Genomic DNA, 24,623 nt, shown 5'->3' with positions numbered 1-24,623 from the left:
ATTGAGGACAGACCGGGTGGGCATGATATTCCCAATATAAGGCCCGGGTCTGTCACAATGCCCAAGGCAATGAAACGACTACAAACAGCCCTGAATAGAGCTCCTTCTTCTAACATTCAGAATCGCACTACCGAGCATGAGAAAAGATAACATCTCCAATGACCTAATACAGTTGAACAAAAATATGTAAGTTCATAGTAACTCGTAATAGAAGGATCCCTTCTAAATGTGGCCACCTTGTGTTATGGCTTGTGAAATATACAATTAATACGGTTCAATAAAAAAAAAAAAATGACACTTCTACGGGCACTCTGGTTTATTTTTAATGATAACACACTGGATTTAGCACACGCAAATGGCAAGATTGGTGTAAGAATGTTTTATTTAGCAATTTTGCTATTTATTTATTATCATTATTTATAGGTAAACCATTAAGATTAATACAGGCATGGATAGATGTTTGTCCCCTACAGGCCAGGCACATGTGAATCTTCCCAATGTCTTCAGTGCACGAGATCAGCAGCAACTATTAAAGTGGGATTGTGCAATACATCATCATCATCATTTATTTATATAGCGCCAACATATTCCGTAGCGCTTTACAATTGGGGACAAACACAGTAAACTAATAACAAACTGGGTAAAACAGACAAAGAGGCAATCAGGCCCCGCTCGCAAGCTTACAAGCAATACACAGTCCATATATGAAACGGTGACTGATCAGAAGGTGCTGGGGGGTATTTTTCTCTCCCGTCAATCCTATGCCAATTGTGAATCTAATTATTGCGTCACATATTTTCTGAATATTATTGCCAACCAAAACATAAAACATAGTCCTGTCTTTATTGCTTATATACAATAAAACCGTCTCCCGATCTCTGTCTTGGCTGCCATGCGAGGCGTTAGATGAAACCAAGTGAATGACTTATTACTAAATTACATAATCATCACAATATGGAATTAGGACCCCCAGACACATATATGACTGAGACTGGTGGCAGCAAGGGAATGTTAGATCATTATTTCTATAGTAAAATATCCCCATTCTCCTTCCCCGAATGTTTTTTTTTTTTTACCACCAACGCACATAAGATCCTGCTAGAGAAAAAGTGATTTTGGCGCATCCAATTTCCTGCTTTTCATGACTCACAACCACAGTTATGCGGTAATTGCCGTTAGAAAACCAAGACGGTATAGATATACTTGGGATTTCAAAGCTGGTAACAGGAAGATAGTAGATTCCCTTAAAGATAAAAATACACAGAAATAGATTAACTACTGCAACAGTATTAGGGCACAGTTCCTTAAATGATGGCAAGTAATAGTTCTCTATCATTTTATTTTAAATTGTTATTTAAAATTTTTAATAAAATGACATTACTGACAGTGGCTACAACAAACACCGGGGTGACCACAATTGAAACAGGCTGGTCTACCTGGCTAAACTGCTCTGAGTATTGTATACATACACAGAATGTGTACCTTAAAGCTTGCGTTACTATTTTCGATGTAGCTCTAGCGAAATAGCTGTATCTCTATATATCCCAGAAAGAAAGAAGCCATGGGGGTATATTTACTAAACTGCGGATTTGAAAAAGTGGAGATGTTGCCTATAGCAACCAATCAGATTCTAGCTGTTATTTTGTAGAATGCACTAAACAAAAGAAGCTGCAAGGAAGGCTGGAACGAGGCGTGGCAGCGAGACAGGCTGGAACGAGGCGTGGCAGCGAGACAGGCTGGAACGAGGCGTGGCAGCGAGACAGGCTGGAACGAGGCGTGGCAGCGAGACAGGCTGGAACGAGGCGTGGCAGCGAGACAGGCTGGAACGAGGCGTGGCAGCGAGACAGGCTGGAACGAGGCGTGGCAGCGAGACAGGCTGGAACGAGGCGTGGCAGCGAGACAGGCTGGAACGAGGCGTGGCATCGAGAAAGGCTGGAACGAGGCGTGGCAGCAAGGAAGGCTGGAACGAGGCGTGGCAGCGAGGAAGGCAGGAACGAGGCGTGGCAGCGAGGAAGGCAGGAACGAGGCGTGGCAGCGAGGAAGGCAGGAACGAGGCGTGGCAGCGAGGAAGGCAGGAATGAGGCAGCACAGCAAGGAAGGCAGGAACGAGGCAGCACAGCAAGGAAGGCAGGAACGAGGCAGCGCAGCGAGGAAGGCTGGAACGAGGCAGCGCAGCGAGGAAGGCTGGAACGAGGCAGCGCAGCGAGGGAGGCAGGAAAGAGGCGTCGCAGCGAGGAAGGCTGGAACGAGACATCGCAGCGAGGAAGGCTGGAACGAGGCATCGCAGCGAGGAAGGCTGGAACGAGGCATCGCAGCGAGGAAGGCAGGAAAGAGGCGTCGCGGCGAGGAAGGCTGGAACGAGTCAGCGCAGCGAGGAAGGCTGGAACGAGGCATCGCAGCGAGGAAGGCTGGAACGAGGCAGCGCAGCGAGGAAGGCTGGAACGAGTCAGCGCAGCGAGGAAGGCTGGAACGAGACATCGCAGCGAGGAAGGCAGGAAAGAGGCGTCGCAGCGAGGAAGGCTGGAACGAGACATCGCAGCGAGGAAGGCTGGAACGAGGCATCGCAGCGAGGAAGGCTGGAACGAGGCATCGCAGCGAGGAAGGCAGGAAAGAGGCGTCGCAGCGAGGAAGGCTGGAACGAGTCAGCGCAGCGAGGAAGGCTGGAACGAGTCAGCGCAGCGAGGAAGGCTGGAACGAGGCATCGCAGCGAGGAAGGCAGAAAAGAGGCGTCGCAGCGAGGAGGGCTGGAACGAGGCGTGGCAGCGAGGAGGGCTGGAACAAGGCGTGGCAGCGAGGAGGGCTGGAACGAGGCAGCGCAGCGAGGAAGGCTGGAACGAGGCAGCGCAGCGAGGAAGGCAGGAACGAGGCATCGCAGCGAGGAAGGCTGGAACGAGACATCGCCGCGAGGAAGGCTGGAATGAGGCATCACAGCACTATGAAGGGGAGGTTGTACTTACTGCTTGAAAGGGACAATGACACGGTAATCCGTAGGCGTGCAGAGGTTCTGGGCATTGCTGTCCTGGCTGGATTAAAATGTCTAGAATATCACAAAAATTATCATAGGTACAGCTTCCAACGTTGTCTATGCAGGGGATCTTCAGCCACTCACCCATCACCACTTTTTCTGCAGTAACGGTTATCTGTGGAAAAATGTAAAGAGATAAATGAATGCATCGTACACAAACAACAGAAGCCAGTAATACAAGATTAAATCTATGTCACTATCCCCAGGTACTTGATGAAGCAGAGCCAGTATCAATGACACAACTCAAAGCCTGTGCTCCCCTGACAGTGGCACATTACTACAAGGACACCTGAAAGCAATGCACTCAGTTCTGTACAACAAAATGATGGATCAATTCATGTGTTGAAATGTTCGTTCACTTTACAATCACACTTCTTCCATTATGTGTTTAAACCCTCCCCCTGATGAGATTTACATGTCTGCAAGCAGAAAGTGGCTAAAAAGCAAGCAAAGAAGGAAATAATTGGGATGAAAACCGACAGAACCTACAATTGGCATAACTAAACCTCTATGCTTAGTATTTGTATATATAAAGCAATTTTACACAATCGAGTCATTGATAGATATATCTAACCACATCCCATTGTCTACAAATGCCGCATAGGCTGGTGGTTGCTAGTGATTAGCCCAGGTTGACTTAAGGGTCAAGTCAAATAGGAACACTAGTATCACAAGCGTCTTCAGCAAATGGCCTTGCTGGGGGATGTTCTCCCCGTGTGTGCGCGTGGGTTTCCTCCGGGTGCTCCGGTTTCTTCCACACTCCAAAAACATACTGGTAGGTTTATCGGCTGCTAACAAATTGACCCTATTCTGTCCGTGTATGTGTGTGTTAGGGAATTTAGACTGTAAGCTCCAATGGGGCAGGGACTGATGTGAGCGAGTTCTCTGTACAGCGCTGCGGAATTAGTGGCGTTATACAAATAAATGGTAATAACAACAATAATGAGGGCCAGCAGAACTGAGGTAGTGGCCAATCAAGTGCAGTTCAAGACAAGCTGAGCCAATACAAACAGGAGAGTCAGAAAAGATAGGTCCTATTAATACAATAGCACCGTTACTCAGGCATGAAGTGTAGAATGAGGAAGCGACAATGCACAAGCACCCGGACAAGTGTACGTGCCACAACCAAACACCTAGCCAGGTGTGTTTTAAACGAAACAGAGAGATGAGCACTGTAATGCCATAAAGTGAGACTGCAGAGCAACGGGATTGGGAAAATGGCAAAGGGTGAGGATATGACAGCAGTACATTCCCATTTGTTTCAACACAAACACATTCAGACAGAGGTGGACATTGTGACCACACTGGTAACGACACTGATTTAATATGACCTTTTTCATAAATTGACAGCATTATTGTATTGTTTTATCTGTTCCCTTTGAGCATATTTATCGTTCTGGGCATTTGGGTTTTTGTTGTTTGGTTACTACACATTGCAGAAGTGAAAGAGGAACAGTTGTGATCATGAAAGAGGAATTTAATGTTGTGATATCCTCTTACGGTGAGAATTACAGCTTAGGTATTCAACGGCTCTTTCTGAAAGTATTTCAAGAAACAAGAACGACAATAATCCTTTCTTCCTCCTGCAAAGGACAAGTATGGTCACATATATTTATTTGCATATGAAATAGAGATAGCGTAGCTGGTGCTCTGAGCTGTCGTGAGTGCCAATCTGTTCTATGTCTTTATCCAAATGTCTGAATCTCATTCCCACGAGATGAGCGGCGATAGTAAATCAGCCTTATTGCTACATTTTAATAAAACAGAACCCTAAGACAACCAATTACATTTTATTTTTGCAACCAAACGCTTACTAACCTAACAATGGTCTAAATATGCCTAATAAAACACAGATATAGCATGCGTCAAGTTGTGTTTTATTTTAACCATCTCCTACCCAACCAATATAACGCCTTCCATCCGCCCTCTTATCCTCCTTAACTGTGGTCATTCTACTGCATAAACCGATGCATCCCAGTGGCAATCCAACATGAGGCTGCGGAGGGTCAATGGGTGGATAACGTCCTCACTGAAGAGATCATTGGTGATCTTAACCAAGTGGCCCCTCAGGGTTTGCATTATTCACCCCTGTTATAATCCACCACAGGTCAGATCACCTAGCAGCAGGTCTGCATGTCACTAATATACAGGGGCTGGAGGGGTGGTGTCAGTTATGTGGAAGCCCCCAAACAGTGAAAGAAATAAAGATCCCCTGCATATAGGCCTAGACAGATTTACTGGAAGCAATGCAATAGAGTTGGAGCCCAGGCAGTGACCATACTGTAAGGTGCTTAAGCACAGGGCTTTCTATAAATCAGTGACTCCAGGGCCATGTGTGATGGACCTTTGCTGATGGAGGTGTGAGATTGGTATGTCCTCTGTCCAGTTCTATCTGGTACTATGTAATACAGTGGACAGGAACCCACAGCACCTGGGTTTTCATACCACTTATGATAAGAAAAGGGAGACAAGGAAGTGGCTATTTCTAGCCTCCCCGGCAGTCAACAGGCTACATGACCCACGCCAGTTCCACCAGGTAACAGGCCACATGACCTACGCCAGTTCCACCAGGTAACAGGCAACATGACCCACGCCAGTTCCACCAGGTAACAGGCCACATGACCCACGCCAGTTCCACCAGGTAACAGGCCACATGACCCACGCCAGTTCTACCAGGTAACAGGCCACATGACCCACGCCAGTTCTACCAGGTAACAGGCCACATGACCCACGCCAGTTCTACCAGGTAACAGGCCACATGACCCACGCCAGTTCCACCAGGTAACAGGCCACATGACACACGCCAGTTCCACCAGGTAACAGGCCACATGACACACGCCAGTTCCACTAGGTAACAGGCCACATGACCCACGCCAGTTCCACCAGGTAACAGGCCACATGACACACGCCAGTTCTACCAGGTAACAGGCCACATGACACACGCCAGTTCTACCAGGTAACAGGAGACAAAGCCAATTAATCTACCAACGTACCATTTTAGGCAGGACAGTCCCCTCAAATCAGCACTCTCCTGACAGTTGGTAGGTAGGTCCTCCTCCGTGACACGAGCAGATGCTACACACACCTGCCACTGGTACGTGCAGCAACGCAGGGGGGCGAGGCTGAAGGCGGCCTAGCACTTCAGGAGTAGGAGGCACACCCCTGGGGGGTGTGGTATGTCCCACGTGATGTTACCACGCCCACTTTTCATCTGCACGCTGCCAATGTCTCGATTTACAGACTGACAAAGTAGTTGAAAGGTATATACCAGTAAGTTTTGGACTATATACGTACTGGTGCATAGGAGCCACTCAGACGTGGAGAGAACAGACAGACACAGTTTACCATTTGAAAACTACTGACATCACTGAGACATCAGTCACTTTGTGCCTCACTCACACCTCAGTGATGTCACTTGCTCATGGTCTGATATACTGCATACTAAAGGGTATTGGTTCAGCACACAAAATGGCTGCCTCCGCAGTGTGTAGACAACTAACACTTTTAAAACAAAAAAAAAAAGAAGCAAATCTATATCATAATTGCTGACTATTAAAAGTGTGGGAGGGGGCGTGGCAACGACCCCTGCTATGAAATACCGAAAAAAGTCCCGCTTCCACCAAGACCTGGGAGGATGCCTGCTCTTCTGGCAGTCCTGGAAGACTTCTGGAAATTCAGGAACATCCCAGACATTCCAGAAGAGTAGACAGGTATGATCTATAGCCGCACAAAAAAGTCTCTAGTGATACATTTCATGTGTTTTGTGTTGTAAGCATGTTATGTAATATTTTGTATAGAGATGCTCAGGCTCGGTTCCTCGAGAACCGAACACACACGAACTTAGGGGATACTGTACCGAGCCGGTTCAGTACTGTCGAGCGCCCTCGGAATTGAAAAACGAGGCACAATGTCATTGTGACGTCGTCGGATCTTGGATCCCACGGGTTTTTAATTCCTTTTTAAGATCCAACATAGCGGAGGGTGGGAGGGAGGGCAGACACCCATTTTTCTTTTCTGTCACTGCTGTTTGCCAATGTGTCCTAGATGTGCTAGGAACTGCCGTGTGTTTGCGTCATTGCTCTGTCGCTTACCATCCAGCCAGGTCGCTGCAGTATTTGTCCGAAAGTGTATGAAAATAATATTGTGACCTGTGAGGTGGTCAAATTTGACTGGAGATGACTGGAAATTAGCGTTATTGAGGTTAATGATAATTTAGGAACAAAAAAAGAGCACAATTATGTGATTTTAGCATATTTTAGGATTTATTTATTTTTTTTCTAAAAAATCCAAAACACACGAGGGTGGTTTTGCCAAAACCAAAACACGAAGCGAATCCAGATCCAAAACCAAAACCAATACCAGTTCACGGGAGTCAGTGAGCATCTCTAATTTTGTAAACACATGATTGATGGCACATGTTGTTGCTGGATTTGATATAGCTGGTATTAAACCACAATGACTCATGATCATGTGTCTTGTATTCAGTACTGAATATTGCTGTAAAGATAATATTTAATCTATCAGGATCAGTAACAGTTGAAACCACATCTATCCACATAACAACTACAAGTTGTTATTTTTTTTGTGAAGGTCAAAACCTGAGCTGTTTTCAGGTAAACACATATTGCTGCTACTTGACCGGTTTCCCAGGTTTCAGCAAATTAAATCAAGAGGATATTCAGGAAGGTAAAAAAGCCCCTGACAAGCTATGCGAAATATTCAAAGATAACTAAAGGCAACAGAGATTGCTGACACGCCAGCAACAGAATGAAAAGATCTAAGACTTGTCGATTGGGATTTCCAATGGAAAAAACATCAATCTCTGATAAAACTGCTCATAAACTGATCAAATATGCAAAGAATAACCCACACATAAATGTAAAGGACCTGCAGAAAGGTAGCAGTGGTCCACACGTCTCCAGTACAGCGTTCCACTCTGTCTGGGGGACTCCCAAATTCCAGGTAGGTCTCCCATACTCCCGGGAGAGTAGGCCAATCTCCCGCATTTTGCCCACTTGCTAGTGAAGTGAGCAGGATGGGAGTCTTCATGAAAATTCGTGGTGAATCACTTAATTATGGCCCCCCGTGGCAAAATGACACTGCGTCATTGCATCATGTGGCGGGTCCAAAATGACGTGATTCACCGCTCCCCACCGTCCTCCGTCCCCACACTTCACCTCCTCTTCTTAGGACTATTTTTTTTTGGCATTAGGATAGAATTCAGCTCAGCCCGGGCTGGTTACCACTACTGCACAGACACAGCAAGCCGGGGGCTCCACTGCAAAAACAATAATGAGCAATCTCTATTGACCTGGAGGGATTAATAAGAGCAGCTTTTCCACCCTTCGGCCGCTACTAACGGCTGAGCGAGTGTTTGTTCATTCTGTCTATTGGGGGCTTATATTTTATTGGTCATCCTTACATTACTAAATTTGCATGTTAGCGCCCCAAATCCGCCTCTCCAGATGCAGGGGCTGTACGTTCATTGTACTTACAACTCTAAATTTGGGTTAGCTTCTTCGTGCATGTGCAGTGAGCCGAGAATTGCATTTTTACGCTGTGTTAATAAACTTCATTTCTACTCTAAATCAGGCCTTTTGTACAACGAACCAGGTTGCCAGGAATGAGGCCAAACACAATGTATATAAAAATATTAAACAATGGCTGGGATATCTGATGGACAAGTTCCGCAATCTCCTGCAAAAAATTATTAATATTCATAAAAATGCAAATGACTAGGAAGTGATGTCACTGGATAGATAGGCTGCAGACACAAAACAGCTACTTCAAATATGTGCACCTTATATGTAACAAGTTGTTTTATGTACATTTACAGATTTTTTTATATTTTTTTTACAACTTGAAATAAAATTCTTCTTAAATTGAACACTTCAAGATTTAGTGAAATTCCTGCAATCCGGTAATCACCTATTATTATAAGGAATAATGGTTATGTGGTGAACAACTAGCGTGAGACAAGCTTACCGTGACGGGGGAAATCAGCGCTACACTGGTGTTCAGGATTGTAGACACGGTGATTTCTCCTGGGATCAGTAAGGGGTCTGGGAGAATGGTGAGAGTCTTTATTTTACCAGGCAGAGTTTCAGCATCGCAGTTAGCCCAGGAGAAACCGTTGACCTGTAAGAAAGGAAAAGAAACAGCCAAGATGAGTGTAGTGATGATTTACACTTTCTGTTTAAGCAGGAAAGTTGGATTTATAAAATTGATTTAATCAGTGCTTTTTTTGCAAGACAAAAGGTGCCGGAACTCACATCACGTAGTCAATCATTGTTGAAAAACCTGGGTCTCACCTTTCACACTGGAGGCTAGCCGGGTCGGACCTGGGAATAACCCTCCAAAAGACCCGGGGGTCTAATTCTCAGGTCATCCGACCCAGGAATTAGACCTGGAACCGTTCACACTGAGCCTGGACCCGGGTCACCTGGGCTTGCCCCGGCAATAACCCAGTTTTTGAGGCAGTGTGAACAGGGTTTGACTCACATGTTCATGATTAAAGAAATCCCGAAAACATGAACTGTTGGTATCTCTTGAGGACTGAATTTGACCACCTCTGGGTTACTGGGGTCCGGAAGTGCCAAAGTGCTTTTCATCGCATGGCTTTTAACCTATGGGTGATGGGATTACCATCCCATCATCTGCTATCTGCAGCCAGTTCCATAGAGGCACCAGGTTTGTGCTGAGTAGCCTGAGGCTGCTTTTCACTCGTGATCCCAGTTATAGAAGAAATTCTGAACAGAGAGCAGTTGAATGTTAACCCTGGACAATATATTTAACTCCGTAGTTCAAACATGAGCTCTTCAGTTTTGCCATTTAGGTCGCTGAGTTTTTTATTTTCCTTCTTGCTCTACACACAAAACCAAATGACAATCTTTGCGCACCTATAATATAGCTGTTGCAAACATTGTTCAATTTATTAGAAGTACAGCTAATTAGAGCACTAACTATGCTAAAGGGTTATATTTAAGTTTAATCACACAGTGAAAACACAACATACAGTTATAGTTGCATCTTACCTCCGTAATCATCCATGGTATTCGGTCCACCCGGAATCCTGTGGCTGCCATCGGTTTAATTTGCCCCAAGGCAACACAGGCCATTAAAAAAGAAAAATATGTCTTTGCCATTATGGGCAGATGTATCAACTGATCACAGAATCAGCCAGGCAGTGAGTGATACTGATGCTTCCTGTTCTGCTTCTCTTTGTGAAGAACAGGTCCCACAGCAGAGTGCAGGCTTCTCATAAACAGACAAAGTATTGATAGAAGCAGGAAATAAAACTGTAGCACTTGCAACTGCTATCAGTAACAAATGCTTTCCCTTCCCAACCCTGAAGCTGACAGCCAATCACATGACATTCCTAGGCTGTGTTCTGAACTGTACTCTGTGACCAGGAGGATTCTGGGAGTGACAACACACACAACAGACACTCTGCTGCTCTCTGCTGGTAGCAGATGGAAATAACACTATAGCAAAGGTTCACAGAAAAAGACAGTGTAGTGAGAGACTATAGTAAATAATACATTATTTAGATGCCTATTCCAGAAATAAAGAAAAGTCCTAGATCCAGCGAAAAACTTAATTCTCTCTATTTAACAACGCCGTAGGCCAGTGAAGGCTTTTTCATAAGGTAATGATAATTAAAATATGTTTTTTCTATTATCTACATATATATTTTTTAAGCTTTATTCATTAGGTTTTATTAGTATAGCACAGGGTATTATAAAATGAGTTAGTGGTAGAGGTTGATCTGAGGATTGTACAATGGTGGAAACATTGTTTTATACTTGTACCCATGTGTCTGAGTGGTTGATAGAAAGGGAAAAAATATGTTAAGATATTTAATAATTGTATTTGTTTTCTGTGCGTTTGGCACGTGGACTGTGCTAGAATGTGAAAAGCATCACTTTTCTTTGCTACTAGTCTATGGATTAAAGTAGCAATCCCAAGAAAAAATCATGCATACCTTAACATAAATCACTGCGGCAGGCTATAAGAAGAATACTGGTATTTACTATTTCCCATGTTTTTTTTTCTTCAGATTGCCATTACTGATTTATTATTCTGAACTACCATGGCAACCACAGTCACATGGCACATGATGTAATGAGCAGGAAGGCTTTGGAACCCCCCCCCCCCTCTACCATCACATGACATGCTGAAAGCTGCGTGTATGTGGTCTGTGTCTGACTCTGCCTTTGTTTGGCAGTTTTTTTTATCCCAGCCAGAGAGCTTTTGAAAAGTAGATAATGATTTGTAGGAGGATAGCTAAGAAAAATGACTATCAGATGCTTTTTATAAAATGTAATTGTGTTGCTAATTAACATGAAAAAATGTTTTCATGTGGGATTGCTGCCTTAACTTTGATCTAGATCCAGATTGTGACTAAGGTTGACAAAACATGATAAAGGGTTAAAATAGAGGTTCATTTTAATATGGTCAAATATCTTAGTGACCTTTTGACCAGCATACTAGAAGTCCTATGCCATGAAATTATTTCACTCCTATATAATATTTATACTACATGGTCAAGTCAAAAGAGGTTTGATGACTATTTCCCAACCCGACACCACTTTCAGGTGATTTCCGTAAGAGCCTCTGGAGATATGCTAATATATAATTTTGCCCAGCTCCCCGCAGAACGAGGTAATGAGGGGGATAGGAAATTTCATTATAAATTACGGCAATATAAATTCAGCACCATTGTACGGAATACCCCAAACGTATGCACCCATACAAATGCCACCATTCTTGCCCTTGTGGGTAAAAGTAAAGCATGTGACATCACAAGAACATCTACGTTATGCACTTTTGCAATTGACCATGTCTATTTAATTAAATGTCAGCTGTACATAAATAGTTTCATGAAATCTACTGAAACACACATTGATCATAACTCTCTTTTGCTTAAAGTAGGCAATTAGAAATACACATAGAGGGGAAGTGCTGGCATTGGATTGCTGTTTGGAGGCTTTTGGGTTTCCTCCTGGTAAGTTAGCTTTCAATTTAAAAACACATATATGTATGGACCAAATATATGGGACTCTCATTGTTTAGAGTTAGGACCACTCTATTAGCAAAAGTGCCGTGGAGTGGTGGGTGGCTTTAGCATACATTTGCAAATGTGTGCAACTAAGACTTTTGCATTTTTATCTACGGTAGAAATGTCAGGTCTTTTGCTGGCTATAGCAGTGTGCTGGGGGATCTTTCTGTGTGTTTGTTCCTTTCAGGATAACCCCATCCTTTCAAGCACCTGCTATAGCCTATAAATTGATTGAGCAACTTCCACTTCTGTAATTAGAAATACACACAAGGTATTTCCAAAAACATGACATGCATTTTTTTTTTAAATAACTGAGTAAAAAGAGCCATATGGGGATCCACGGATATCCAATGCAACTAATGTATAGATTGCTCTCCGTTACAAAATATCATTTTTTTTAACCACTTTTTTGACCTGGGGGGGGGGGGGGGTGAGAAAGAGGCTCAGTCAGACCATCCTGACAGTTGTCATATGTTTTTTTTTCCACTAGGAAAACAAGGTTATCTAACAAAGTGAATTTTATACAGTTTTTGAGGGACAAGTCAAGTTTGCTTTTGGTAGCATGTTGGAATAATTATAGTCTTATTTTATAGACACTATAGAGGGTACAACGGGCACAACTGTGAACCAGTACTCCTTTCCACCATTCTTCCAATAGTTACTGGCATGCAATTTGATCAGCTAAATCTTCTGAATATCTCCCCTCATGAGTACAATGATACCAAATGAGTATTTTACTCGAGGTCTGAGGCAGTTATATACCAGGAACAAAGGAGATTGATTTAGTTTTCTGATTTCCCCCCATTGTTAGTATACCAAGAATGTATATGAATGCAAAGCAACTTTGTGTGAAAATCATTAAATATATCTAGTTATATTTAAAGCTGGGCTGGGTGGTTAAAAATTGGGGGAAGAGTAAGTCTCTTTGTTTGCAACATCTATGGGCCTGGGGCGACATTTGTCTTTTTATATATATATATATATATATATATATATATATATATATATATATATATATATCCTGGAATTGTTTTCCATCTGATTATCTAATGGATGCCTTTAGATGTCACTAGTCAATTTAGATGGTGTATCGTAGATGACACGCTGGGTAATCCTGCTGCTTGGCCCAAGTGACGAATGACGTGATCGCTGTCAAATTTGGGCACTTGTACAGGATGTATATTGGTCATTAAATGCCCAACTCTCTACTGGGGCATATTAAGGCCTGTAAGTGTGTTTGGAAAATGATTGTACACACGAACTGATAGCGATCATCTTCCAAATGAAGATACCACTGTCCAAATTAATAATAACTTTCAAGCCACTTTTGCTGTCAGACAACAGGCTCCTTTTAAGGCCACACATACTATGATATGTAGCCAACCGCTTGACCTTGCAGTGAAAATGGGCAACTTAAAATGTAAAAAAGTTGTTTGCTTTTTTAAAGCCAGCACCATTGGACAGATCCATTCGGCTGCCAAATTACAAAGATCCTATTGCCAACCATATTACACAATTGTAATTTCCAGCAGCAGGCAGAGCTTAGAATAAGTCCTGAGGAGACAGAGCTTAGTAGGCAACCTTTAGGAGGAGGAACTTATCGTAGTTGGTCATCCATAAGAGAGTGATGTCCACCAGAATGTAAAGTTCAGCAATGACTCCTGCTATAAGGAAGAGCTGCTAGGTTTGTGAAGTTTTATTAACATGGTAGATTTGTAAGGTACTTCAGTGCTCCACAGGGAAGGAAACTTCATAAGTGCTGAGCAGCACGGGAGAAGTCTTGTAGGCGCGACAAAGTAGGATACAGTGATAGGGATAAAGAGAATGGGTGGAAAAAGATTGTCAGAGTCTTAATGTGTCTACACAGGGGCGTTCAGAGGGGTGGAGCAAGTACAAAGTCTGCCTGTGTAGTGGGAGGAGCCATTATCCTGGTGTGGTCACACCCTCTTCTCTGACTATAGAAGTGGTACCCAGAAGATGCTGTACTGGACCTCACATTCCTCTTGGCAGACCTGTGTCTATACAGTTGGAACATGATGACATCAAGGGATTGATGTCCTGGGGAGGTTATCTAGTCTGAACTGTAGAAGGCGTCCATACTGGATGTGGAGCGCGGTGGAGCACTAGTAGCTTCTTCTGTAGGACAAGTGCCTTCTGGAATGGATGTTGCTGCTGAATTTCATGTGCTGTCTGGATTTTGATAACTAATGTTTGAGTATAAGTTCCCTTTACTCCCACAATTGTTTATTATATTTCAGAACCAAATCCAATGTTTTTGCTGGTATTAACATTAGCATTTAAAATCATTTGTCCCAAACTATAGGTTGTTTTTGTATTACTAAAAAAAAACCCCAGAAAACCTGAAGGCGCAGACTGACACAGGAAAGATCATGTACACATAAAACACCAACCACAGTCAAGGAAAAGATTATGTAGTAATAGGTTTATTCTTTGTGATTGGACAGTGATTAGAAGCAGATACATTTCTATAGGTAGCCACATAAATAAGGCGTTGGATTAGAATCTTTGATATGTCACTTACAATGCTTACATTGCACTCTGGCAATGGTAAAATATCTTGAAGTCTTGTTTTACATGTTTTGCTCTCCTTATTGTTTAATCTAATAGACATTATTTTGTATCACACAGGTGTGCAGTGTTCTGACTGCTGAAGCACGATCATGTGACAGGAAAATAGTGTTTCCCATCCAGAGCTAGGAGTAATCAGAATGCTGTGTTTTCCTAGCTGGGAAGTATTGGCATTCTAAAACCCCTGTGTGACACCGGCCTTTTGTATAGTGCGATGAGATACAGTCTAGGGGCCTGATTCATTAAGGATCTTAACTTGAGAAACTTCTTATTTCAGTCTCCTGGACAAAACCATGTTACAATGCAAGGGGTGCAAATTAGTATTCTGTTTTGCACATAAGTTAAATACTGCCTGTTTTTTATGTAGCACACAAATACTTGATAGCTTATTTGTACACTGACATTTAAAGTTGATATTTGTGTGCTACATGAATAAACAGTCAGTATTTAACTTATGTGCAAAACAGAATACTAATTTGCACCCCTTGCATTGTAACATGGTTTTGTCCAGGAGACTGAAATAAGAAGTTTCTCAAGTTAAGATCCTTAATGAATCAGGCCCCAGGTCTGGCCGTGATTCACTCCCTCCACAGCTGGTCCGGCCTTTTCACTGCTTTTAGGAGCAATAAATACTTTTTATTTTTAAGTGTGGACCTCTAGGACTCATAAGACAGCAGCCAATTATTCTGCCGTAATTGCCCGCAAGGTGGACAGGGATGTGTTGCGCAAATCGCGCCATCAGACTTCACCCACCTCAGTTAGTAACAGATGGCCAGGGGCATGATGATGAACTAGCATCATCAAACACTTTGCGAGGCTACGTGTTGATGTGAATGGAATCAGTAAGTTAAGCCCACCTCTTTTCATAACTCCTCTATGCATCTCCAAGCAAGATATGAAATGTAGGCAAGTATGCATAGCTTGATCTCCTAGTAAGCTACCTAGGCTCCCGCCTAGTGCCCTGTGGAGGGGGAGGGGGGGGGGGTGAATGACCCAAACCAGCATGTAGCCTAGGGACCCATGGGGTCTTAATCTGGCTCTGTAAATGTACACAGTAGGCCTGAGACTGAGAGGTGGTTCTTCCTTTATATAATGTGTATGTCAAACTTTGTTTCTATTGTTAGCAAGGAAAAAGTAATTAAAGAAACTAATATGAGTTTAACAAAGGTGGTAAAATGTAAAATGAACCGTGCGTGGCCGTGGAGGAGGGCTATGTGAATAAAATGATTTAACTTAGAGGAGGATGAAATTTGCAGGATAGTGACATTATAGCCTGCCATAGGACAGGACTAAGGGGCCTATGGAATTTTCTGTGTAAAAGAGGAGTGGTTAGTGGATGGGGCGGGGTTTACAGTGCCAATGGCTGTAGGACTATTGGCTCCATTGATGTAATTATGGCTTTAATTGTATAAATAAAATCTCTAAATCATATCAATACTACACAGCTGGTTGCCATTTGCTATATCAACTACATAGGGCATAATTTAAATATTACATAAGTTACTAAATGATAGGGCCCAGATATTTCTTTCCAGACACACATAATTTATCCTTGATAAATACAATTCATTTTTTTTATGAGAATGAGTCTGTTGGGGTTAGAAATGGGATATCGGGTAAATGATTTCTGTAATAAGATTTTTTTTTTTTTTTTTCAGAGCTATGTGAAGATTCTTTTTCACCACCACCAGGAGGAGGGAGTTGCCAGGGTAAAAGTAAATTTGGCACATCCGATCTCCTGATTATTCTGGCTTAGTATTCCAGACACACGGTAACTGCCCTCTGCCAGCCAGGAGGGGAGAGACAAGTTTGGTATGGTAACACTGGTGCTGGGGAGTGTGTAGGTACCCTGAAAAAGAAGGAAATTCTATTATTGTACAATTCAGCTAAAAAAAATATATATATAATTTTTTTAAATAAATAAGACACTAAAATTATGCATTGAAATGAAATGTTCTAAAAATGTCAAAACATTACCATTGTCATGGAAAAATATTTCTTGGGTTTGGGAGACAAAAGGTACTTACTGCTTTGAACGGACAGTGACAGGGAAGGCCATAGGTTTGTAGGGGCGCTGGGCACTGTTTTCCTGGCTTGAAAAAAGTATCCAGCATATCACAGACATCGTTATAGGTGCAGCTGCCCAACTGATCGATACAGGGAACTGTCAACCACTCACCCAGCATCTCTTTCTCTGCAGAGATTTGTATCTAGATCACGGGAAGAAATATCATTACACATGTTCTTATGATGATGATCTCTCTGCGTTTTATTATAGAACACTTCAAATGAATCATGACATGTGGGTGATGACTGTTTGCAGAGTAAATGCACCAAGTGACCAAAACAAATAGCTTGTTTAAAAAAACAATATCAAAACTAGAGATGGGCGGGTCCGGTTCTCCGAGAACCGAACCCACCCGAACTTTGGGTATCCGAGTACCGAGCTGAGCAGCTCGGTACTCTCCCGCCCATTCCGAATCCAAATCGAGGCCGAACGTCATTGTGACGTCGTCGGATCTCGGGGCTCGGTTCTCGCGATACTTCAACTTTATAAATACACGCCTCCACAGCAATCCATCGCCATTTGACAGAGGGAGAGAGCAGGGTGTAGTCATAGGCTAATTAGAGCAGGGACAGAGAATACAATATTGTTCTTGCAATTGCTCTAACCAAAATCGCTAGTGCAGAGAGGAGGATAGAGGTTTATTATTTTTTCTTCATATTTGGCACTCCCCAGCGCTTTTGGGGTGTCCCCCATAATTGTGCATAAATATTTCTGGCTGTCAAAAGTCATATCTGTCAGCAGTATCTACTAAATAATTTTTAGCACTCCTCAGTGCTTTTGGGGTGTCCTCCCTAATTGTGCATTAATATTTCTGGCTGTCAAAAGTCATATCTGTCAGCAGTATCGACTAAATAATTTTTAGCACTCCTCAGTGCTTTTGGGGTGTCCTCCCTAATTGTGCATTAATATTTCTGGCTGTCAAAAGTCATATCTGTCAGCAGTATCTACTAAATAATTTTTAGCACTCCTCAGTGCTTTTGGGGTGTCCTCCCTAATTGTGCATTAATATTTCTGGCTGTCAAAAGTCATATCTGTCAGCAGTATCTACTAAATAATTTTTAGCACTCCTCAGTGCTTTTGGGGTGTCCTCCCTAATTGTGCATTAATATTTCTGGCTGTCAAAAGTCATATCTGTCAGCAGTATCTACCAAATAATTTTTAGCACTCCTCAGTGCTTTTGGGGTGTCCTCCCTAATTGTGCATTAATATTTCTGGCTGTCAAAAGTCATTTCTGTCAGCAGTATCTACTAAATAATTTTTAGCACTCCTCAGTGCTTTTGGGGTGTCCTCCCTAATTGTGCATTAATATTTCTGGCTGTCAAAAGTCATATCTGTCAGCAGTATCTACTAAATAATTTTTAGCACTCCTCAGTGCTTTTGGGGTGTCCTCCCTAATTGTGCATTAATATTTCTGGCTGTCAAAAGTCATATCTGTCAGCAGTATCTACTAAATAATTTTTAGCACTCCTCAGTGCTTTTGGGGTGTCCTCCCTAATTGTGCATTAATATTCCTGGCTGTCAAAAGTCATAACTGTCAGCAGTATCTACTAAATAATTTTTAGCACTCCCCAGTGGTTTGCGCTCAGAATGGATTCAAAGCAGTCCACATATGATCTGAATGAGCAACCAGGTTCTGTCACCAGTCCTGATGTTAGTGTTCCCAGTACGTCATCTGGCCAAGGCGATGTCAAACAACAGAGTGTTTCCAAATTAGTGCAAAAAACAAAAACCCAAAAAAAATTTACTGTATTGAAGCGAAAAAGAAGTGTAACTGAGCAAAAGTTAAGTGACTATAAAAAAAAAATTGCAGGCATGCCATTCTACACACGCAGTGGCAAAGAGAGAATGAGGCCTTCACCTTTGGGTATTAGTGGCAGATCCCAAAAAGTTACCCAGCCTACAATTGGTGCACAACTACTGTTACGCGTCAAAGCCGAGCTGCAAGATAACAGTGAGGCATTACAGGAGAATATTTGCTCTGATTCACAAATGACAACAATCCCTGGAGAGTCCATCCAACAGTGGGATGTCTAATCGTGAGCATTCTGCTAATGTGTGCCTTAATAGCCCGAGTGTAGCCGGTGATACCCAAATTGAGGATGCCACTTTGGAATTAGAAGAGGATGAGGGGGAGATTTGTGTAGGCGACGAGGCCGCTAATGATGATGTTGATGACTATGATGCAGACAGATACCAAATTGCCTTTCTCAATTTCTATTTATATTCTAGATTATATAACGGCTGAATAGCTTTCTATTTTACTCCTAGTGGAGAGAGGATCTGATGCAGACAGATACCAAACTGCCTTTGTCCATTTCAATTTATATTGTACAGTATATAACGGCTGAATTTATTAGTATTTTATACAAGTGGAGGGGGGCCTAGAGAGACAGAATCCAAACTGGCTTTCTCCATGTCAATTAATATTGTACAGTCTATAATGGCTGAATTTTTTGTTTTTTTAAAAAAGTGGAGGGGGGCCTATAGAGACAGAAAGCAAACTGTCTTTTTCCATTTCTTTACATATTTAACTATAAGTGTAGGGTGTAATATACATCCAAAGACGATGGCTGCATTGCCAATATGCATAGATGGAGAGGAAGACAATCTGTTTTGTGTGTAGAATAAATGAAGGCCTACCAACGAAGAATTAAACTGTTTTTTTGGATGATTTATTACCTCAACAATTAGATTACTTATCTCTAAAACAGTTGGAGCACTAAATTGGGTTATTTTAGGCACAAAAACATGTATTTTCCAACAAAATAGCAAAACAAAACCAAACAAAACCAAAACCAAAACCAAAACACGCAATGGCGGTTTTGCAAAACCAAAACCAAAACCAAAACACAACGGTAATCCAGATCCAAAACCGAATCCAAAACCAAAACACGGGGGTCAGTGACCATCTCTAATCAAAACTAACATCTGTGTCAGGATGAGAGCATAAATCTGATATGATGAAATAGAATATTGAATGTCAGGGCCCAAATAAAACATTGCATTGATACCTAAATAAACCTGATTTTAACTCAGATAAATGTTTGACCAAATGTTTTTACAAAGGAAACAATTAGCCCAGTAGAAGGAAATTAGGTTGAGGAGACCTGCTTAAGATATGCAGATCACAGACATCCATTGTTTTGATCATGTATTCCACTTCCTAATTGACTTCCTTTCAATAGGTAGTGTAAACACAACGAACCACTAAATGTAAATGACAGAGCCATATGCCTAGGTGAGATCCTTGAGGACAAAGACAGCATTTGAAGACTGCTTATACCGGTATATAGAAATATGAGTTTCAAAGGAAAATGTCTTCATAGTTCATATTTTGGGAAATCTGGGTGCCACTTCATACCAAGGAGCAGAAATCACACCAGGGTTAATAATGACAGGTACTGGCAGAATCTGGGAACAGCTATAATCACATATCTTTGCAAAAGGGATGTCGCATTGTCATAATTCCATCATGTTTGGTATTTAAATGTGCGGGAGATTATGACCGGTTTATTGAAGGGTGAGTTATGTCTCTGTTATATATCTGTGAAGAATTACCCACAGGTCAAAACTTTGGGAATATTTGTGAGAAAACTATAGTGACAACCAGAGGACATCCCTGCCCCCCTATTAGCATTAACACGCCCCTGTGAAGACGGTCCCATTTCATTTTGCTTAAAAAACCTGTGTTGGGAAGGGGCAAGTTGTCAGCTTCTTGGGGATCAATCTAATTGAAGGACTGTCCATCTTTTCTGCCTGCCCCAGGCATAAAGATTATTGCATGTAAGTGATGCTATGAACTTTCATCCCATTTGTTTTTATAACTGTTTGCAATGTTTTACTTGTATGTCAAATATTTATCTAACTGTTTTTTTTATTCTCTGTAAGCATTGTACTTTTTGTATATTAAATCTAACAATTTAACAGTTCTGTCCTTATTGCTCTAAAACAAATTCATTGACTGTTTAGAAGAGACAGATTGCTTGGCTGGATTAACTCTTTAGAAACCAGTGTGTGAAGGGTTAACTGTTTAGCTACATGAGCACAGAGTGTGCGCATTTGGGTGATTAAGTCATAGGTTTGCTACGGGCCTTATTCGTAGCTGATGGCAGTTGCTGAGAGGTGTGAAGCATGCGTCTCTGTTGGGAAGGGACCAGTGAAATCTGTAGCCTTAGAGGAAGTGGTGAGTGTGAGATTTCAGCTGGAATCCTATGTGTTCCTTTACAGTAAGCTTCCAAGTCACAAGTGCGCAGACGGCGGGTTGTGCCCAATAAAGGGGTTTAGGAGCGGTTTCCTGACAAAATAGAGGTGATATATTGTATGACTGCTGAAATATATGATAAGATATCTAATCAGGGAGTAGCTAGAGGGGCTTATCCCTGACAATTGGTGGCAGCGGTGGGATTTGACAATCTGAAATATTGAAGTTAATTTTTTTTGTTCTCATTTATAGATTACATTTGTAACAGTCAAATGTTTGCTGACTCATCATGGTGTGCGTGAGTTAAATCTGGTTTGCAAGCCTGGTATAAAAACAAACAAAAGGAGGAATTGTCTGTGCAGATTTGGAGCACCGTAGCCAGAGGTAGGGTGGGGAGTGGGGCCAATAAGTAGCAGGCTTAGCATGCTAATAGCTAGATTGGGTAGCACACTTATGTACAGAGGAGGGCAGGGCGATGTGCATTCTGGCCAGGCTGCCCAGTAGTATGTTGATAAGACTTTACACTAGCAATGTATGGGCAATACACAGGTGATGTTCTCATTTCCATTTCAGATGGAAGAAACTTCCAGGCAAACTATATAGATTTCCCCATATGCGTTTTACGTCATGTTTCTATTGCAGTAAAAGCTTTGCCCACAGCTAATAACCAGCATAGATAGAACCAGAAACGCAGAGATAGAATTCCTACTTGCAAACAGCTGTTTAGAAATTAAGATGGATTACCTCTATGAAAGAGCAGTGCTGGTTACCACGCACAATTACAAAAATAATGTGCATTCATTTAGAATAGCCTGGGATAGAAAAAGTCTATGTATGCCCCCTTGTGGTGTAGCAGGTAAATACAGTCTCCCTTGCACCTAACACAGTAGCAACCACCAAATTTATAAGCTTAACCAACCTGAAAATATAGCTTATACTATTCACAGAGTGCCTCAGCAATGTCCTTAGTTCCTAATGCACTGACTGGTTCACTCTCATTTACATAAGCTGCCCCCACAATGTGTCAGTTGCAGCCTTACCTGGAAATAAATGGACAGGATGTCACCTTACCTGGACGGGAGAACTTAGAGGGACCTCAGTGTTCAGGACCATAGAGACGGTCACGTCTCCAGGAATGGATATGGGGTTGGGGCTAATAGACAGACTTTTGATTGTGCCGGGGAGCTTTCCTGAATCGCAGTTCTCCCAGGTGATACTCTGCACCTGCAGTAAGACGCACACAGATGGACAGTCAATAACATTTCTCGGATATAATTCAAAGCTGGCAATACGTGGCTTGTATAGTGACACAGAGATAATATAATTCATATATTCACTTCTGAAACAGATGAAGTTATTTAGATATAGAGGAAAACATGTCAAAATGATGAATTAATAGCAATCGCATTAACTCAGAGTTGGATTAACCAGAAAAGCTCCAAGAACTTTTCATTAAATAAATCTGCCATATTCAGGAGGCCCACCCAGCAGGAATATGAACTGCAGGGAATCAATGTAGCCCCAATCCTTAGGTGGGTTTTGTCTTGTCAGGAAATAGATATCAAAGTTATCAAAATTAGCATTTACGCAGGACTTGAAAACCCTGTAAATTCTGACCATGTTACTCTTATGCACTAGCCCATCACCTGCTGAGCATAAAACCCTGTTTATACAGGGCTTGAACAGCACAAGTGAAACAGTCTTTTTCTATGTGGGTATTCCGAGAATTCCGAGAATTCCGAGGAAGTATAGGAGACAGAAACCTACCTAGAGACAGACTGCTTCACAATTATTGGGACTCATCAGTGTAGCACAGAAAGGTATGTGAAGTGTAGTAGCACATTCGTCAGAAGCTGAAAAAATGTATAATTATGTAATGCCAAGATAAACAGACCATGCCTCAAAATTCTCTGGTGTATTCCATACATGTTTAACTGTACATTTCACCATTGTACTTTCCCACTACTGAATCCTTTCTTATATGTAGAGAAGTGACATGTGAACAAGATAGAACTAAAATCATCTACTTTTGCACGGCACAGTCCAAGTTAGACACCCATACAGCTAACATACTGCACCGTGATAAGTATGTTGGTGTGTCAGCTCAGTGGTGGATCTGTAAGAGGTTATATGTCATTTCTTAATTTTGTTTGTGCCAGAAACTTATTATATAATGATATAAAATATATATATATTATGTATGCGTGTGTATGTGTATGTGTATATGTATCATCATCATCATCACCATTTATTTATATAGCGCCACTAATTCCGTGGCGCTGTACAGAAAACTCACTCACATCAGTCCCTGCCCCATTGGGGCTTACAGTCTAAATTCCCTAACATACACACAGACACAGACACACAGACTAGGGTCAATTTGATAGCAGTCAATTAACCTACTAGTATGTTTTTGGAATGTGGGAGGAAACCGGAGCACCCGGAGGAAACCCACTCAAACACGGGGAGAACATACAAACTCCTCACAGATAAGGCCATGGGAATCGAACTCATGACCCCAGTGCTGTGAGGCAGTAAATAAGAAAGAATCGGAGGTCTAGTGGCTCAAGAGAGTGATTGGGTGACAATCTTTGCTTGTCATCCAGTGACATATCGCCGGAGCAGCTGAATAACGCTCAGCTGCTCGGCGATATTGGCTGGCAGCGCTAAGAGTAGCGATAATGCTTCGGCAGTCAGTCTCGGGTACACCTGCACATACATGCCAGTTCACATAACTGGGAGCCCTGAAAATTAAAAAATAAATAAAATAAAATGTTAAAAAAAAAGATATAAAAAAAATCATTATTTTGCAGGCATACCTATATGAAAAAAAATACTTTATGTAAAGAAAACATTTTTCAATGAATATATATCACCATGCTGAGATGGTGAGACAGTTTTCAGTGAAATGCACAGTATTAACACAAGCCCCCGCTAACCTCCCCAACATCCTACCCCTTGCATTATAACAGTTCTTACCGTGATGAGACTCCACTGCATCCAGTTCGCCGGTAGAATAGAAAAGGCATCAGTAAAATGTCCTAGTGCTGCAAAGGCAACCAGGAAACACAATGCGAGCTTTGCCATGGCTACTGTACAGACGTGCCGCTTAGAACTCTGAGGCTTGATCTCCTCTACCTCTGCTTCACCTAATAAACGTAGCTGTGTGATAATAAATACACAGAGTAAACACTGCAGAATTGCTTATCAGTAGATAAAACCAAAGCAGTTAGAAATTAAATAAACATGAAAAAAAATCTAATACACAGAGATTACAATCACATTGTACAAATGAATTATTTCAGCATATCTCCCTCCTTAGCCTCCGATGTGAAGATCAGCCAAATATGTCATTTCTGTCCTGTAGCTGTAGTATTGATTTTTCTTGTGAGACACCTTGAGAAATACACATAGAATAGCAACTTACGCTGCTCTCTGGTGGTAAAAAATAGACATAGCAGCATTCAAACTCCTTTACTTTAATACCTTACAACATATTTTAAATACATTTCTGTACTTGGGGGTCTATTTAACAAGCAGAAACTGCCTTTTCTTATTTAACAAAGGGTTAATGCCGAAGATATCTAGGCTTTACCTAAATTTACTGCGGTCCCCAAAGACCTCGAAGGGAACAATGGGCCTGATTCATTAAGGATCTTAAATTAAGAGGTTTCTTATA

The 24,623-nt window shown here is 42.0% G+C and overlaps 2 protein-coding genes across 2 annotated transcripts; both read right to left on the bottom strand.

Moving 5' to 3' along the window:
• Nucleotides 1-364: 364 nt before the first annotated feature.
• LOC142152939 (ganglioside GM2 activator-like) lies at nt 365-10,393 on the bottom strand. The gene is made up of 4 exons (XM_075210093.1): nt 10,060-10,393; nt 9,011-9,163; nt 2,958-3,140; nt 365-1,243 (listed from the first exon to the last, which is right to left on the bottom strand). The coding sequence occupies exons 1-4, from the start codon at nt 10,168-10,170 to the stop codon at nt 1,073-1,075; spliced, it is 618 nt and encodes a 205-aa protein (XP_075066194.1). The 5' UTR covers nt 10,171-10,393; the 3' UTR covers nt 365-1,072.
• A 4,121-nt stretch (nt 10,394-14,514) lies between these two features.
• Nucleotides 14,515-24,355, bottom strand: LOC142152938 (ganglioside GM2 activator-like). Its single transcript, XM_075210092.1, has 5 exons — nt 24,227-24,355; nt 23,924-24,106; nt 22,016-22,168; nt 16,703-16,885; nt 14,515-16,524 (listed from the first exon to the last, which is right to left on the bottom strand). The coding sequence occupies exons 2-5, from the start codon at nt 24,029-24,031 to the stop codon at nt 16,354-16,356; spliced, it is 615 nt and encodes a 204-aa protein (XP_075066193.1). The 5' UTR covers nt 24,032-24,106; nt 24,227-24,355; the 3' UTR covers nt 14,515-16,353.
• Between the last annotated feature and the right edge of the window lie 268 nt (nt 24,356-24,623).

The sequence above is a fragment of the Mixophyes fleayi genome, chromosome 4, assembly GCF_038048845.1.
Source record: "Mixophyes fleayi isolate aMixFle1 chromosome 4, aMixFle1.hap1, whole genome shotgun sequence".
Classification (NCBI taxonomy): Eukaryota; Metazoa; Chordata; class Amphibia; order Anura; family Limnodynastidae; genus Mixophyes; species Mixophyes fleayi.
Note: the sequence above shows the minus strand (reverse complement) of the source record. Positions and strands in the feature narration are given on the sequence as shown.